Here is a 15,110-nt window from a genome sequence, read left to right on the forward strand (position 1 = left end):
AACTCTCGAAGATTACAAGATAAAAAATGGACAAAAATTGTAAAAAAAAAGGACAAAAGTATGCGATCTTTGTCAATACGGCATGCAAGAGATGTGTAAAAAGGGTTATATGTTGTTTGCTTGCACGAGATGAGTTGCTTGATTGAAAATTTGTTTGAGATCTTATCATAAATTTGGTTATTTAACTTTTCTTAATGCACTTTGTAAAATAAATATTTAATACATTTAAAAATTAGTTAAATTTTTTTATAGAATGAATAAAAAAGCAAATTTTCACTTTTAGATTTATTGAAAACTAATGTATTTGGTCTATAATTCATGGTCCAATACATTAGTTATTTAATTAATATAAAAAGTAAAAATTTACTTATAATTAAGGTCGGAGAAAATATGATATAAGTTAATCTAAAGAAAAATTGACAAAAGTTAATCTACAATATAAAATTTGCACTTTGTTGATTTTTTTTAAAATTTGAAAAATGTTAACTAGTGCGCACTAACTAAGATAACAAAAAATTATAAAATTATCTTAAAATTTGTGCATCAACATCTTAAAATTCTAAATTTTAATTTATTTATTTTTTCAAAATTATTATTTTATTTCTCTTTTTAGTTTTTTAACTAATGTCGGCACCCGTTAACAATACCCTTTTATTTTTTTTTGGCTTTCACCACCAGTTGAATCTGGTTCGGGGGTCAGTTCTTGCATCAAGTGGTTTCAGCCCCCTCCCGATCGTAGTTGCGGGGGATCGAACCGCGGTCCTCCCTACCAAGTTCAGCACCAATTACCACTGAACCAACTAACGATTGGTGTTAACAATACCCTTTTAATCCCACACCACTTTTCCGTTAATTTGAGGGGCTTTTTCGTCTTTATATTTCTTTCCTTTTCACTTTCTGTCATTGTTCCAAACGATGGAAAAGAATCTCCTTCCACCATCTTTCTCTCTGTCGTTAGTTTCTCTCCTTCCCTTTTCTTCTAAACCAAACACAATGTTAACGAGAGATGGCTTTAGCAAGAACGAGTGATCAGATTCTGGGTAATTTGTCGTGTCTACCGTTACTCCTGTCTCTTGCTCCATTTTCTAACAATTCAATTTATATTCGTAAATCATCATAATCATAATCAAAATTTAATCTTTTTTTATGAAGTTTGAAGATTTCAGTAACAATCTCAATGGGTACTGTTTCTGCTAGATACCCATTTCGAATCCCTTTCCATTCCCAATCCCTAAATCGCAGATTGGAATGTTCAATCTCCCAATTTCCCCTTCACTTCAACCTTTCCAGAATCACCTTATATTCTGCTTCTGAGGTACCTTTACATAATAACTCACTTAATATGGTTAATTTTAGACACATAAGTGATTATTAATTGCAAGTTTTAATGCCTTATACTTCTATGTCTTGTTTAGTAACTAAAATTTGAAAGGCCTTTTACTAGTTAGTAGTAATGTAGATTGGAATTAAAGGGTAGCTAGACGTTGATTTGTCTCGTAAGTATAGCTCAATTGGTAGCTGCAGGACGTTGATATGTAGGGGTCTGAGTTTGAACCTGGAATTTATAATTTCTGAACATTTAGCGCGTGTGAGTCTAGCTACTAGGCTACTCGACTAAAAAAATATAAAAGGAATTGATGACACATTTTGGAATGATAATAAGACACTAAGGAGTTGTATTGGATTGAGATTTTAAAAGACAACGTAAGAATTTAATGACCGATAAATTTTTGTAAAAGTCTTTTCTAATCAAGATTTTGTAGTTTGAATTTGAATGGATTTATCTCATAAGATTTCTTAGGATTTGAAATGGCTCCATGGATTCCTGATAGATCTTATTTTTACTATGTTATGTTATTTACTACCCTAGTGGAATGTTATATACAATAGAAGCTGATATGCAGTTCATTGCTGGATGACTGATGAGAGATATGTAGGCACTAGGTAGTATCTAATATATCATGATCATGGATGCAGGGATTAATTCATCGAATTTGTGCACGACCTGATATTGATGATTTCTACTGGGAGAAAGTTCCAACGCCTATTCTTGATACGGTTGAAAGCCCTCTTTGCTTGAAGAACTTATCTCTGAGGGTTAGTTGTAAACTCTTTAGCATTATTTTTAATCATATATTCTGTTTGCTTTCACCTCATTTGGAATTTGCAATCTTGGATTATCTCATTCGCTAACTAATTGTCTTTGCAGGAGTTGAAACAACTCGCTGCTGAAATCCGTTTAGATTTGTCTTCTATTATGTCAGGTACACCAATCTCACTAAATCCAAGTATGGCTGTGGTGGAGCTGACAGTTGCAATACATCATGTTTTTCATGCTCCAGTAGACAAGATATTGTGGGATGTCGGTGATCAAGTAAGATTTTACATATAAACAAAAATGGCAGTGCCCCCTTCTCATTTTAAACTTTCCTCTTTCAAGCAGAAAGTTGTTAACATGGTTCCACATTTTGCAACAAACCAATGAATGTTCCCTTTTCATGGAGTTCATTTTCTAAGAATTCAAAGAAAAACCTATTTCAGCTTATGTAACTATTCGTTATTTGTTTGCAGACATACGCTCATAAGATACTTACAGGAAGGAGATCACTCATGAAGACAATCAGACAAAAGAACGGCCTTTCTGGTTTTACTTCTCGATTTGAGAGTGAATATGACGCATTTGGTGCAGGTCATGGATGCAACAGCATATCTGCTGGACTTGGTAGTTTATATTTTTCTTCCTTGTTTCATCATTTTATATTTGTTTCTTGGAGGATTATTAAGGCTTTGCTAATGTTATTTTGATTGTCATTTACAGTTCTGACTCTTCTGAGTTCATATATGTGGGTTGAGACTTTCTTTCCGTAATAAATATGGCCACTTTACATTTTCCCTCTTAAAAGAACTTATGGAATTTTGATAGGTGAAATCTGAAATGTTCTCAAAGTCATACGGAGTATATTTTATTTCAGGAATGGCAGTTGCACGGGATATTAAAGGGAGACGAGAACGTGTAGTTGCAGTTATCAGCAATTGGACAACTATGTCTGGTCAGGTGTATGAAGCAATGAGCAATGCAGGATATTTGGACTCAAACATGGTGGTAATTTTGAATGATAGCCGCCACTCTTTACTCCCAAAAATTGAGGAGGGACAGAAAACCTCTGTCAATGCCCTATCTAGTACCCTTAGCAGGCTCCAATCCAGTAAATCTTTCCGGCGGTTTAGAGAAGCTGCTAAGGTATGCAGTATGAATTTTTTTTCTTTTCCTTTGCAGAAAAAAAATGCCAGATAGCTGTCAATTAGCAGGCAGTGTTTGTTGCTAGCATGCAGGGTCCATACGACAATGCCACATCATTGAACTTTATGAGTTTTCTATTAAAAGAAAGTCTGCATGCTATATAATGTACTACAAAACGGATACATGACGAGCATTATGAAATGATTTGAGGCCTGTCAAAAATATTTGCTGCTTTCCTTTTTAATTTAATAATGTGACTACTCAACCCTGTCTATGTGCGCATTAGGAAATACCCCCTCTGGTCAATTATAAGAGAATTTTTGAAGAATTTTCAGTCTTATTTATAAGTAAAGGTTACAAATTTTAAAGTATATTATTGCTTAAACGGCATGTCTACCCTCGTTTAAAATGACTTTTTGATTTTTCTTCTTATAATTGGGACTAGAGATGGTATAAATGTGGAAATCCCCCTCTCCCACCCAACCCAAAAAAATGCTTGGTTCTATATGCATCTTTGTTGTAAGTGTTTCCATGTTATGTCATTCAAAGTAATTGATCTGTCTAAAACGTATAACGGTTATCCTTCTTTGGCCTCCAGTCTCTATATCTTAATGCTTCATACTTCATATTCAAATTATATTTAAATGAGTGGCAAATTTTATGTTTTATCATAGGGTGTTACAAAACGTATAGGCATGGGCATGCATGAATTGGCAGCTAAAGTTGATGAATATGCTCGTGGTATGATGGGGCCACCAGGTTCTACTCTATTTGAAGAGCTTGGGTTGTATTACATAGGTCCAGTGGATGGACACAATATTGAAGATCTAATAAGTGTTCTTCAAGAAGTAGCTTCTCTGGATTCGATGGGTCCTGTCTTGGTTCATGTGATAACTGATGAAAATCAGGTTGATGAACAGAATAAAATAAGTTATATAACAGACAAGCAGATGGAAGGTATTACTTTAGCTATTCTGTTATAAGTGTATCATATGTTTTGTTCCGCTGCATGTTACTTCTTGTTGTAAAATGGCTTATCTTGTAAATAAAATGAGATTACAATTTTGGAGTCTGTTGATTTGCTTAAAAACTAGGAACTAGACAAGACAAGAATTTTTTGTATACCTGATTTTAAAATGGCCATGAGACAGAAGCAAGAAACTATGGGACACCTTTTTGTCTCAATGGCAACACTATGTCACAACCTAAAAGACAAAAATATTCATTTACTCCTCTCTATATACATTGCAATGTTTAGCACGACATAAATATTGTACAATATAAAGCATGTTGTAGTAAATTTTGGCTTATTTTGTTTGTATTGTTTATTTACCACCAAGCCATATACATGATGTTGACCTGTGCTTTGACTCAAGTGTCTGTTCTACCTGTAATGTGCTAGAGTCATCAAATGCGCCCTAGGTTTCCCCCATTGTCGTGTTTATTTCAGATGCTTAAGCCTTTCCGAAAATTAAATTAATCACTTCATTTATTGATTAGCTTATAAATAAACTATATACATGAACTTCATTTATTGATTAGCCTACTGGTTGGAGTCGACTGTATGGATAAATAAATGGGCACTGTTTTCAAAACACCAAATTTTAGTAAAACCATTTACACTAGTTATTTTTGAAAGTTTTCTCCTGACGTTTTCTTAGGTTTTTCTCTATCCATTTTTTTTAAAAAATCCCAAGCCTTTTCCTGATATGATATGAAACCAACACTGAATTTATTTGTCTTCTTATCTGGATTTTGATAGATATAAATAATATTTCCGGTAGGTGTAATCCCATGCTTTTGAGTCCCAGGAAATTATAGCTTAGCTTCTTTATGGCTCGACTTTCTCATTATTTTGAAAATTTGAATATGTTATTTCCCAATCATTTCTAATTAGTTCTGTATGTTAACTTTTCAGAATCTTTTAGTTCTGATTTGTTAGGCAATGCTGGTCGGCCTCAAACATATGGTGATTACTTTGTGGAGACCTTGGTTGCCGAAGCTGAGAAAGACAAAGATATTGTGGTTGTTCATGCAGGATTCACAACGGAGCCATCACTTGAACTGTTTCGGGAAAAATTTCCAGATAGGATTTTTAATGTGGGAATTGCTGAGCAACACGCAGTGACGTTTGCTTCTGGTTTGTCATGTGGTGGATTGAAGCCATTTTGCATTATACCTTCTTCTTTTCTACAGAGAGCCTATGACCAGGTCCAAACTTATTTCAGCTTAAGCTATCATGATAACCACTGTGTTGTAAATAAGAATTTCTCAGAGAACAGCATATCTTGAGTCAGGGCATAGCATAAAGCTCCTACAGCTTTTGTTTTAGGCCCCCACTTCATATATAAAAATTGTTCATTTTGTTAAGATTTTTTCTCTAAGAAATAGGCCTTTCATCTCATAATAAAAACCACTCGTTTATTTTAATTAGGTTTAGAAAGATCTATTTTAAAGTTTGTTTTAGGCCTAGATATGTATTGGGCCTAGGGGTGGCAAAGTGGGCATGCCCGCCCCGTTTAGGCCCGCCCCGTTTAAGCCCGCCCAAAAGCGGGGCGGGGCGGGGCGGGGCAACTTAGGTGTCCGGGCTCAACAACTCAGGCCCGCCCGTTTATTGGCTGGTTGGCGGGTTGGCGGGCCGGCCCGCCAAATACTTTTTTTTTTTTTTTAACTATTTGAATTATAACTTCACAATTCTTACCTCCTAGTTGATGTTAAAAAAAATACTACAAGAAACGTTAATAAGTAATTTCTTACAATTACCCTTAATTAAACTAATAGAAACATCAACTAAGTTAATAAATAATTCATTACAATATAAGATAAAAGGATAAATACTAGCAAGTGATAATTCCCATTTGAAACAAGCAAACAGCCTGTGATGCATCCAGTTCCACCAAAACATGGCTCAAAAAATTACAACTATGTCAATACCAAAAAGCCAAAGACCACAACATAGTTAAGGAAATTCAGGGACACAAAACATAAAAAACTAGCAGCAATTAATCAATCTCAAAAGCTCTCCATCACAAACACTTCATCAATTATCTTCATCATCATCTATGTCATAAACATATGATGCTTCAGTTGATGTCGTAGTGACAGAAGGGAGAAGGAAGAAGAACATAACAAAAGCGGTGGCTTGATGGAATAGAACGACGGTGGAGTGGATTGAGTATCACGGGGCGAAGTGGAAGAAGGGAGAAAACGGCGGATGAAATGAATGAAACCTAATTTTGGAAGAAGGGAGCATACGGTGGAAGTGAAATTTTATATGAGAGAACATTGGATTGAGATTTGGGCTTTCATTCCAAGCCCAATTTTCAATTAAAGCAAAAAATTATAAAAAAATTAAAAAGCCCGCGGGCTAACCCGCCCCGCCCCACCCCGCCCCGTTTTTTAGGCGGGTTAGGCGGGGGCGGGCCACCTTAAGGTAGCGAGCCGAAAACCTCAGCCCGGCCCACCAAAAAAGGCGGGTCAAACGGGTCGGCCCGGCGGGCCTGACCCGTTTTGCCACCCCTAATTGGGCCTACCCTGTTTATAGTGAAAATGAAGGAAAGTGGTAAAAATTCTACATACTCCCTCTAGTTTTAAATATAAGCAAAAAATAATTATAATAATGAATCTGGTCTATATTATAGACCAGATTCATTGATTATTCAATGAATCTGAAAAGTTATTTTTTGCTTATATTTGAAACCGGAGGGAGTATCTGATTAATACCTTAACTGCCAAATTGTAAGGGTTGAGAAGGATTGTACTTTAAAAACCTTAAGGGAGTCTGGGACTTGAGGATATCTGATGCTTTCATGAGAAAGTAATTAAGTATCTAATATCAATCATTTCGTGTTATTTAAATTTTCAATGTGAGTTGGTGGAAATGTGCCTACCTACTTTGTATACAGAATAGATAATTAGTGCACATTACATAATGGTTAAAGTAATTACGAATTCAAACATGTTATGTGTCATGTCTAGGTGGTTCATGATGTTGATCAACAGAAAATTCCAGTGCGTTTTGTCATTACAAGTGCAGGATTGGTGGGTTCTGATGGTCCCCTCCAGTGTGGAGCATTTGACATAACGTTCATGTCATGCCTACCAAACATGATTGTCATGGCACCATCTGATGAGGTTGAACTTGTGCACATGGTGGCTACTGCTGCTCGTATCAATGACCGTCCAGTTTGCTTTCGGTATCCTAGGGGTGCCTTGGTTGGGGAAGATCACACTATACATGATGGAATCCCGATTGAGGTAATTGGGCAATATTGTTTTCTTGATAATTTTGAGTTATGCTGCCACCTATTACTTTGAAAAGGGTAAACTAATTTCAAACTTAAGGAAGAGTCCTTCATTTTTTACCTTCCCCAAAAATTTGTCATAGTATTGTATCTCCCTTCTCTAATTTTAGAGAGATTGTAATTTATTCACTCACAGATTGGAAAGGGAAGAATTCTTGTTGAAGGTAAAGATGTTGCCTTACTGGGATATGGATCAATGGTTCAGAACTGTCTAAAGGCCCGTTCACTTCTTGCAAAACTTGGAGTTGAGGTGACTGTTGCTGATGCAAGGTTCTGCAAGCCCCTTGATATCAAGCTTCTAAGGCAGCTTTGTAAACATCATTCTTTTCTAATTACTGTCGAGGAAGGATCTATTGGAGGGTTTGGTTCCCATGTTGCTCAATTTATTGCTCTTGATGGACTTCTCGACGGAAGAATTAAGGTAATTAGTTTACGCTATGTGGCAAGGTTATACCTATGTTATGCTTTCAAGAATATTTGGGTTTTATGAATGTGTTATTGGTAATCATCGACATAACTTGTCTTGCAAGGTATATCTAAATTTTGTTTTTCTAGTGAGCGAGTTTCTGATATTTTGTTTCATTTTTCTGCATCAAATCTTCCAGTGGCGACCAATTGTCTTACCAGACAGTTATATTGAACATGCATCACCAAATCAACAGCTTGACCAAGCAGGGTTGACCGGACATCACATTGCTGCAGCAACATTGAGTTTGCTGGGCCGTACCCGTGAAGCTTTATCGTTTATGTGTTTGTGACGAAGACGCTTCATGTGTTGCAATCTTATGTAGTTTTGTTTTACATTTCTGGTGTAAAAAGAGATCATGGATGCCATTTTAATTTTAACTGTATATATTGTACAGAAATGAGTTATGAGTGTCAAATAGAAGGGAGGAAAAAGCTAATATAAACTGTGATAGTCTAACAAATCATGAGTATGAATGTGGATCTGGCAGCTCTGTTCAACTTATCTTGCTATGAGTCAGAGGAGTTAGAATCTTGCAATTTAAAAATTGTTTATCCAATTACGAAGTTGTTGTTTCTATAATAATAATTAGCGTCAAAGTAAATAGCTTCTTCTAGTTATTTGTCATTTTCTCATCTAAGGTTCCTAAGGTGGAAGAGTTAGTAGATTCAATCAAAAATATCTACTACTAATTTTCATGTTCACCTAATATAATTTCGGTTTTCGATTAAAAACAAGTCTCGCATGAACATGATATGTAAAAAGACATATTTTAGTGAAAAATAATGGTGGTCCTATAGAAAGACATAATGCTTAAAGTAGAATGTCAATATCTTACTTGATCACTTAAGCTAAGTCAAAACTATATCTATATTGTCATTTTAACCAGGTGTTACGAATGGAAGCACGATGCATTATTATGGGACATATATTATTGATATTCTTAATTTGAATAAATTATTAAATTAAAATATAAAAAGCTCCTAGTTTTCGCGTGACGGTGACACTCATTGCATGCAATGCAACGAATGTTTATTTCTACCATCTCAATTCTCAGAATTGAACTAATATAATGTAGTATAAGGGGTAGATATTTGAGTCTGTTAACTATTTAGTGTTGGGTTCGATCTCCGATCAGTGCGTATGGAGAAACATTTGTTGGAGAAGTCAACCCTTTAAATGAATTTCTGTTGCCTCGAGAGGATTAATCTCTGCAATTGCACGTGGATGATACATTTGATTTATAAAAAAAAAACTCTTAGAATTGAGCATTAATCTACCAAAAAATCAATAATAATGTTATAATATGCACGTTAAACACAAAAATAAAAAGACAATATAAGCTTTCCTAAAATAAAAAGACAAAAGTGATTTTCCATTGAGCAATGGTCATGGTCATTTCACTCATTTGACCTACCCTTTCCTTCCTTCCTTCCTATAGATTAGGAAAATGTAATGGATCTCCCTAAGTTTAGAATTATTATACCCCACAAATATCGGTTATTGTTTCCTAATTTTTGCATGCAACTAATGACACCCTAACCCTTCCCTCTCATTCATTCCTCCATCCTTTCTCTCTGTCTCTCTTAACACACACTCACCAACATATCTATCTAGAGAGAGATAGAGAGAAAGAAATAACATCACACAACACAACCCCCTCATTCTCTCCTCTCGAGGGGGTTCACCCGTCCGTGTGGTCCCTTTTTTTTTTCTTTTCCATTTTCAATTACACCATAATAACATAAACACAACATTATTTTTTTTTCTATATTATTATAAAAAATAAATAAAGTTATCACGGTTTGATTTTGGCACATTCAAGTGCATTCATTCTGCTGCTGCTGCTGCGTGAATAGCCAGCTTCTTTAGTGGTGCCTTTCCGTTTCCTCTGAAATGTAAGCACCTTTTTTGTATTTTTAATTATTACTGTATCTTTTCCTAGATTTGTTTCTTACAATAAAACACTAATTTCATTCCCAATATTTCCTACTACAGTATATTTTATTCCAGATTTAAATATGTTTCTTTTCCTGCAAATATAGTAGTACATAATTTGTTGTTTTGCTTTTAGTTACATTACAGTAAAAATATATATATATTTTTTTTATAATAAAAGGGGCATAAGCCCAACTAAAAGAAAATTACAGGGTGATTAAACGGGGGAGAGATACACCTCGACAATCATCAGCAAAAACCTGAATCAACTCTGTAGGAGGATGATCATAAATTATAGAGTCCACGGGGGACATACAGCCTATATTCGCTAAAATATCCACACACCGATTTGCTTCTCGATATATATGAATAATCTTAACATTCCACGAGTAATTCAACAATTCATTGATAATACAACCTATTCTTTTATTGTTTCTTCCTAATTTACCTTTTAATAATTTGGGAGTATTTATCAACCAATAAAACCAATTATATGCACGTCAAATAAAATTTGGTTATAAGTTAGTCGTGGGTATCACCTGCCCAAATGAATGAAATCTAAAAAACAATTTAAATGTTTCACTGTTTCTTCTTGGCTGTATACACACCAGTAACTCCACAAATCAAATAATGCATTTTGAAGATCACATGCATCCAACTGTTTTAAAGTGTCAATCTTGTCCCTTATGATTTGTTTTTACTTTTTTTCTATCAAACTTCATCAACGCGTTTTCATTCATTTCGTCCTTTCTTGTGAGAATAGTTCACTGATATATCTACGTACAAACAAATCTAATCTTGTCCCTTATGTATATGCTATTCTATGCATGCAAATCCACTTCATTATTAGTATAAAAGTGTAGTGTTCCTCTCTTTACACATTACATTTTCTGAGAATAGTTCACTGATATATCTAATCTCTGTATAATATACAATTTCCTCCTTCAGCTGTGGGAGGAAAAGGAAAAGGAAATAAACATGGGGGCACCGTTTGAAGGAATCACTGAAGATGTCAAAGGAAGAGCTAAATGCTATAAACAAGATTGGGTTTGCGGATTCTGTTCCGGCTTTAGGTAATTCACTCATGTTCATTTTCACACTGTCTAAGACTATATAATGTTTGTTTGTGTGTTGAATTCATCGCCAACATTTCTGATTGATATATGCTTCTTTTGATTGATTAATAATGATGACAGCATATTGGCTCCAACTTTCTACATTTTCTTTGCTTCCGCTCTTCCTGTTATTGCTTTTGGAGAGCAACTTAGTAGGGATACAGATGGAAGCTTGAGCACAGTAGAAACATTAGCATCTACCGCCATTTGTGGAATTATCCACTCAATTATAGGTGGCCAACCTTTGTTGATTTTAGGAGTTGCAGAACCAACTGTTATAATGTACACTTATCTCTACAGTTTCTGCAAAAGTACACCTGATTTGGGTCCCAAGCTCTTTCTAGCTTGGGCTGGTTGGTAAGCTCTTTCAGCATTATATGAATTTCTGTTTCTAGGGGTTTTTACATTTCCTGAATGACAAGTAAATCTAAGTTTCATGTTCATATCTGTGTTGCAGGGTTTGTGTTTGGACAGCACTCTTTTTAATTTTGCTTGCAATTTTTAATGCTTGCGATGTTATCTCTAGATTTACAAGAATTGCAGAAGAGTTATTCGGCATGCTGATCACTGTTCTTTTCTTTCAAGAGGCTATTAAGGTGTTTCATTGTTTCCTCTTTCAAGCAAACACAAAATAGACTGTGATTTTGGCAATCAAACTGACAAAAATTGTTTGAACCTCAGGGACTGATAGGCGAGTTCGGCACTCCCAAGGCTGAAAAACCTTCCTCAGAGGAACTTCAACCCCAATGGCGGTTTACAAATGGATTACTTGCAATCATTTTCGCTTTTGGACTAATTGTCACTGCACGAAAAAGCAGAACAGCAAGATCATGGCAATATGGAACAAGTAAATGATTCCAAATATCTCATACCGCATTAGACCTTAAGCAGATGGGTTTTTGTGTCGTTTACACTTGATTTATCTTATCACTCCATTGATCTTTATTCTTGAATTTCAATTCAGGGAAGCTACGAGGCTTTATTGCAGATTATGGTGTTGCAGTGATGGTAGTGTTGTGGACTGCAGTATCTTATTTAATGCCATCCTACGTTCCAGATAGTGTTCCTAGAAGGCTGTTTTGTCCACTTCCCTGGGAACCTGCTTCTCTTTATCACTGGACAGTAATGAAGGTACTGTTTGTTATTATACTCGTATTACAAAATTTTCCATCCAAAGTGCATTCTTTTGATGCCTAGTTGGCTCAGCAAGCTTCGCAATGTAAATTGTTTTCATAGTTTTGTCAATTTTGTCCATGTAATCTACACCTCTGTAGTGCCGACACTTCAATTCAAGGCGTATCCGGGGTTCGACATGTATCAGTGTTCAACACTGTGAACTATAACCTGTCATCATTTAATTTAGGCAAGTCCTAATATCCACATAAGTCTAACAGCTACTGCAAACTGCAGGATATGTCGAAGGTACCCTCGGTTTATATATATGTGGCAATTATTCCAGCTTTGATGATAGCAGGTTTATACTTTTTCGATCATAGTGTGGCTTCTAAGATGGCACAACAGAAAGAATTCAACCTTCAAAATCCATCTGCATACCATTATGATATTTTCCTACTTGGAATAATGGTATGCTATTTTGTTTTCTTCCTAGAATTTGGATTTATTTTATTCTATGTTGTTGATAAATTTGCTTGACATAATTATCTCTATGGTGAGTCGTTAGACTCTGATTTGTGGTCTCCTTGGCCTTCCTCCTTCAAATGGAGTCCTTCCACAGTCCCCCATGCATACGAAGAGTTTGGCGGTTCTTAAGAAGCAGGTAAGCATCAGCATATTTTCCATCAAGACTCTTGATTATTAATTTCTTCTTAAATTTCAACTCAACTTAGATCCTTGTGTTACCCCATTGATTTACAGCTAATCCGAAAGAGGGTTGTGCAAAGCGCCACAGAATGCATTCAACAACAGGGTACCAGCTCTGAATTATACGGAAAAATGCAAGCTGTGTTCCTTGAAATGAATGCAGCCCCTACTGTATGTATTGTTGGGCTGATAGCTTTGTTTTTGTGTTTTTGTGCATGCAGACATGAGACATGTTCAAGAGTGATGCTAATACATCTAGTGTTGGTTTTTAAAATTGTAACAGGATAAAGAATTAGAGAATTTGAGAGAAGTTGTAATGAGATCTAATACCAAGGCTCGTGCAATGGAACATTTTGATCCTGAGAAATACGTAGAGGCTTCTTTACCAGTCCGGGTTAATGAACAAAGACTGTCCAACTTATTGCAGTCCCTCCTGGTTGGTGTATCAATAGTAGGCATCTCCGTTATAAAAAAGATTCCAACTTCACTTTTATGGGGATATTTTGCATACATGGCAATTGATAGTCTTCCAGGGAACCAGTTCTGGGAAAGGATATTGCTCCTCTTCATTGCCCCAAGCCGCCGTTACAAGTAATTACACAACCTTGTGCATAAACTTGTTTTTTCAATGTAGAAGCTAGTTCACTATTAATTGTTGTTATTGTCTTGTGTAGAATTTTGCAAGGTTCACATGCCTCATTCGTGGAGTCAGTACCATTCAAGACCATCGCTGGATTTACAGCCATACAGTTGGCATATTTTCTGTTCTGTTTCGGGGTCACATGGATACCTGTTGGTGGAATATTGTTTCCGCTACCATTCTTCTTTCTCATAGTTCTAAGAGAGCACGTGCTACCAAAGCTATTCGATTATGACCATCTTCAGGAACTAGATGCTTCTGAGTACGAGGAAATTGTCGGTGCTCCACATCTTCTAGGGGTATGGATTATTATGACTATTCATATCTTGTTACGAGTGTATTGCAGAGAAAAGAGACCAAATATATATTTAAGCATTTATTCTTTCTTTGTACTTTTTGTTAAGTAGTAGTATATTCCAAGCTTTCCAACTTATGATCCGAATATGCTTGATCAGGGTAACCAGCCATCTGATGGTGATACCGATGGAAGCTCAGATGATTACTATGATGCAGAGTTATTGGATGAGATGACAACCAGCAGAGGAGAGTTGAAACTTAGAACTCTAACCATCAAGAATCCTCAAAACCGAAGTAACAGCTTACACATTAACAGCTTACGCATTTAAGTAAGTTACTTGTTGAATAAGTTTTTAGATTCATTTCAATTTACAATAGAGTTAAATATGTTTTTAGTCCCTACAAAATCACGAGCTTTTAAGTTTAGTCCCTAAAAAACATTATTCACTTTTAGTGTTTTATAGGGACTAATTCGAGGGACTAAAAATATCCATTTTTTGTTTTAAAAAAAAATGATCTTGTAGAGACTAAAAACATATTTAACCCTTTAGAATACACAATTTATATTTATTATGCTTGTCTTTTGAACTTGGACAGGTTTGACCTGAAGACCGAAAATTACAATTTTTTAGGATGCAAAAAGGGTTTGATTTGATTTAATAGTATGATCCTCTGAAGAGGATTGCTCTCATGATTCTTTTGTGACGAGTTAAGCTTGAAGATGATCTTCTTTGGAACAAGAAAGGATTCAATTGGTGAAAGAGAAGAATGGTCAATTACATCTTAGTTGTCTACAAAGTTAACAACAAAAAAAAATAGTCAGGTTGGGGTGGAAAAAAATAGTATGAGTGGGGCCGGCCCAGAGCATGTACAACCAGCTCTATGGTGCTGGGCCTCAAAAATTTGGGGCCCAATTCTCTTATTTTGAGGGCCAAATTTTTAGTAATAGCTATTAAATATTTGATAATACAATAATATTAATTATGAATGCAATGTCCGATTTTTCCATGAATATCTATACACCTGTAATTTCTTTAAGGAAAAAATTATGAGCCTGTAATAATTTTTCTGTTTCCAATTACCATAATCCCTATCAAGATAGAAGATGATATTGATAAGAATAGAACCTAAGCCTAACCTCGTCATTTGTCGATGTAGATTTAAGGGAAAAATTGGTTTTGTAAGTTAGAGTTTGAGTATTAAAAATAAGTAAAATAAGATCGAGAATTATCACAATCTAACTAGAGCATTTGTATTTCGGTCTAGTCCCACTACTTTTTAACATCCT

The 15,110-nt window shown here is 35.4% G+C and overlaps 2 protein-coding genes across 3 annotated transcripts; both read left to right on the forward strand.

The window, feature by feature from the left end:
* Positions 1 to 902: 902 nt before the first annotated feature.
* Positions 903 to 8,570, forward strand: LOC123897658 (probable 1-deoxy-D-xylulose-5-phosphate synthase, chloroplastic). 2 transcript variants are annotated; one of them, XM_045948375.1, is made up of 10 exons: positions 903 to 1,315; positions 1,978 to 2,097; positions 2,210 to 2,374; positions 2,572 to 2,722; positions 2,973 to 3,241; positions 3,916 to 4,198; positions 5,160 to 5,452; positions 7,220 to 7,498; positions 7,682 to 7,966; positions 8,151 to 8,570. In XM_045948375.1, the coding sequence occupies exons 1-10, from the start codon at positions 1,178 to 1,180 to the stop codon at positions 8,301 to 8,303; spliced, it is 2,136 nt and encodes a 711-aa protein (XP_045804331.1). In that variant the 5' UTR covers positions 903 to 1,177; the 3' UTR covers positions 8,304 to 8,570. The 2 variants fall into 2 exon arrangements, with proteins under 2 accessions (XP_045804331.1, XP_045804332.1); XM_045948376.1 differs by lacking the exon at positions 903 to 1,315 and having other exon boundaries at positions 2,265 to 2,374.
* Positions 8,571 to 10,642: 2,072 nt separating this feature from the next.
* Positions 10,643 to 15,053, forward strand: LOC123895720 (probable boron transporter 7). The gene is made up of 12 exons (XM_045946207.1): positions 10,643 to 11,022; positions 11,146 to 11,421; positions 11,522 to 11,660; positions 11,746 to 11,911; positions 12,029 to 12,195; positions 12,475 to 12,648; positions 12,746 to 12,841; positions 12,940 to 13,056; positions 13,169 to 13,476; positions 13,560 to 13,824; positions 13,981 to 14,151; positions 14,420 to 15,053. Exons 1-11 carry the CDS (start codon positions 10,928 to 10,930, stop codon positions 14,149 to 14,151), a joined length of 1,974 nt encoding a protein of 657 aa, XP_045802163.1. The 5' UTR covers positions 10,643 to 10,927; the 3' UTR covers positions 14,420 to 15,053.
* Positions 15,054 to 15,110: the final 57 nt, after the last annotated feature.

The sequence above is a fragment of the Trifolium pratense genome, linkage group LG7 (genome assembly GCF_020283565.1).
Source record: "Trifolium pratense cultivar HEN17-A07 linkage group LG7, ARS_RC_1.1, whole genome shotgun sequence".
Classification (NCBI taxonomy): Eukaryota; Viridiplantae; Streptophyta; class Magnoliopsida; order Fabales; family Fabaceae; genus Trifolium; species Trifolium pratense.

Coding starts and splice junctions, on each gene's coding strand:
- LOC123897658 (XM_045948375.1), top strand. CDS start 1,178: ATGGGTACTGTTTCTGCTAGATACCCATTTCGAATCCCTTTCCATTCC. Junction 1,316..1,977: donor CCTTATATTCTGCTTCTGAG/GTACCTTTACAT, acceptor TCATGGATGCAG/GGATTAATTCATCGAATTTG. Junction 4,199..5,159: donor AACAGACAAGCAGATGGAAG/GTATTACTTTAG, acceptor TTAACTTTTCAG/AATCTTTTAGTTCTGATTTG.
- LOC123895720 (XM_045946207.1), top strand. CDS start 10,928: ATGGGGGCACCGTTTGAAGGAATCACTGAAGATGTCAAAGGAAGAGCT. Junction 11,661..11,745: donor TCTTTCAAGAGGCTATTAAG/GTGTTTCATTGT, acceptor TTTGAACCTCAG/GGACTGATAGGCGAGTTCGG. Junction 13,825..13,980: donor GTGCTCCACATCTTCTAGGG/GTATGGATTATT, acceptor ATGCTTGATCAG/GGTAACCAGCCATCTGATGG.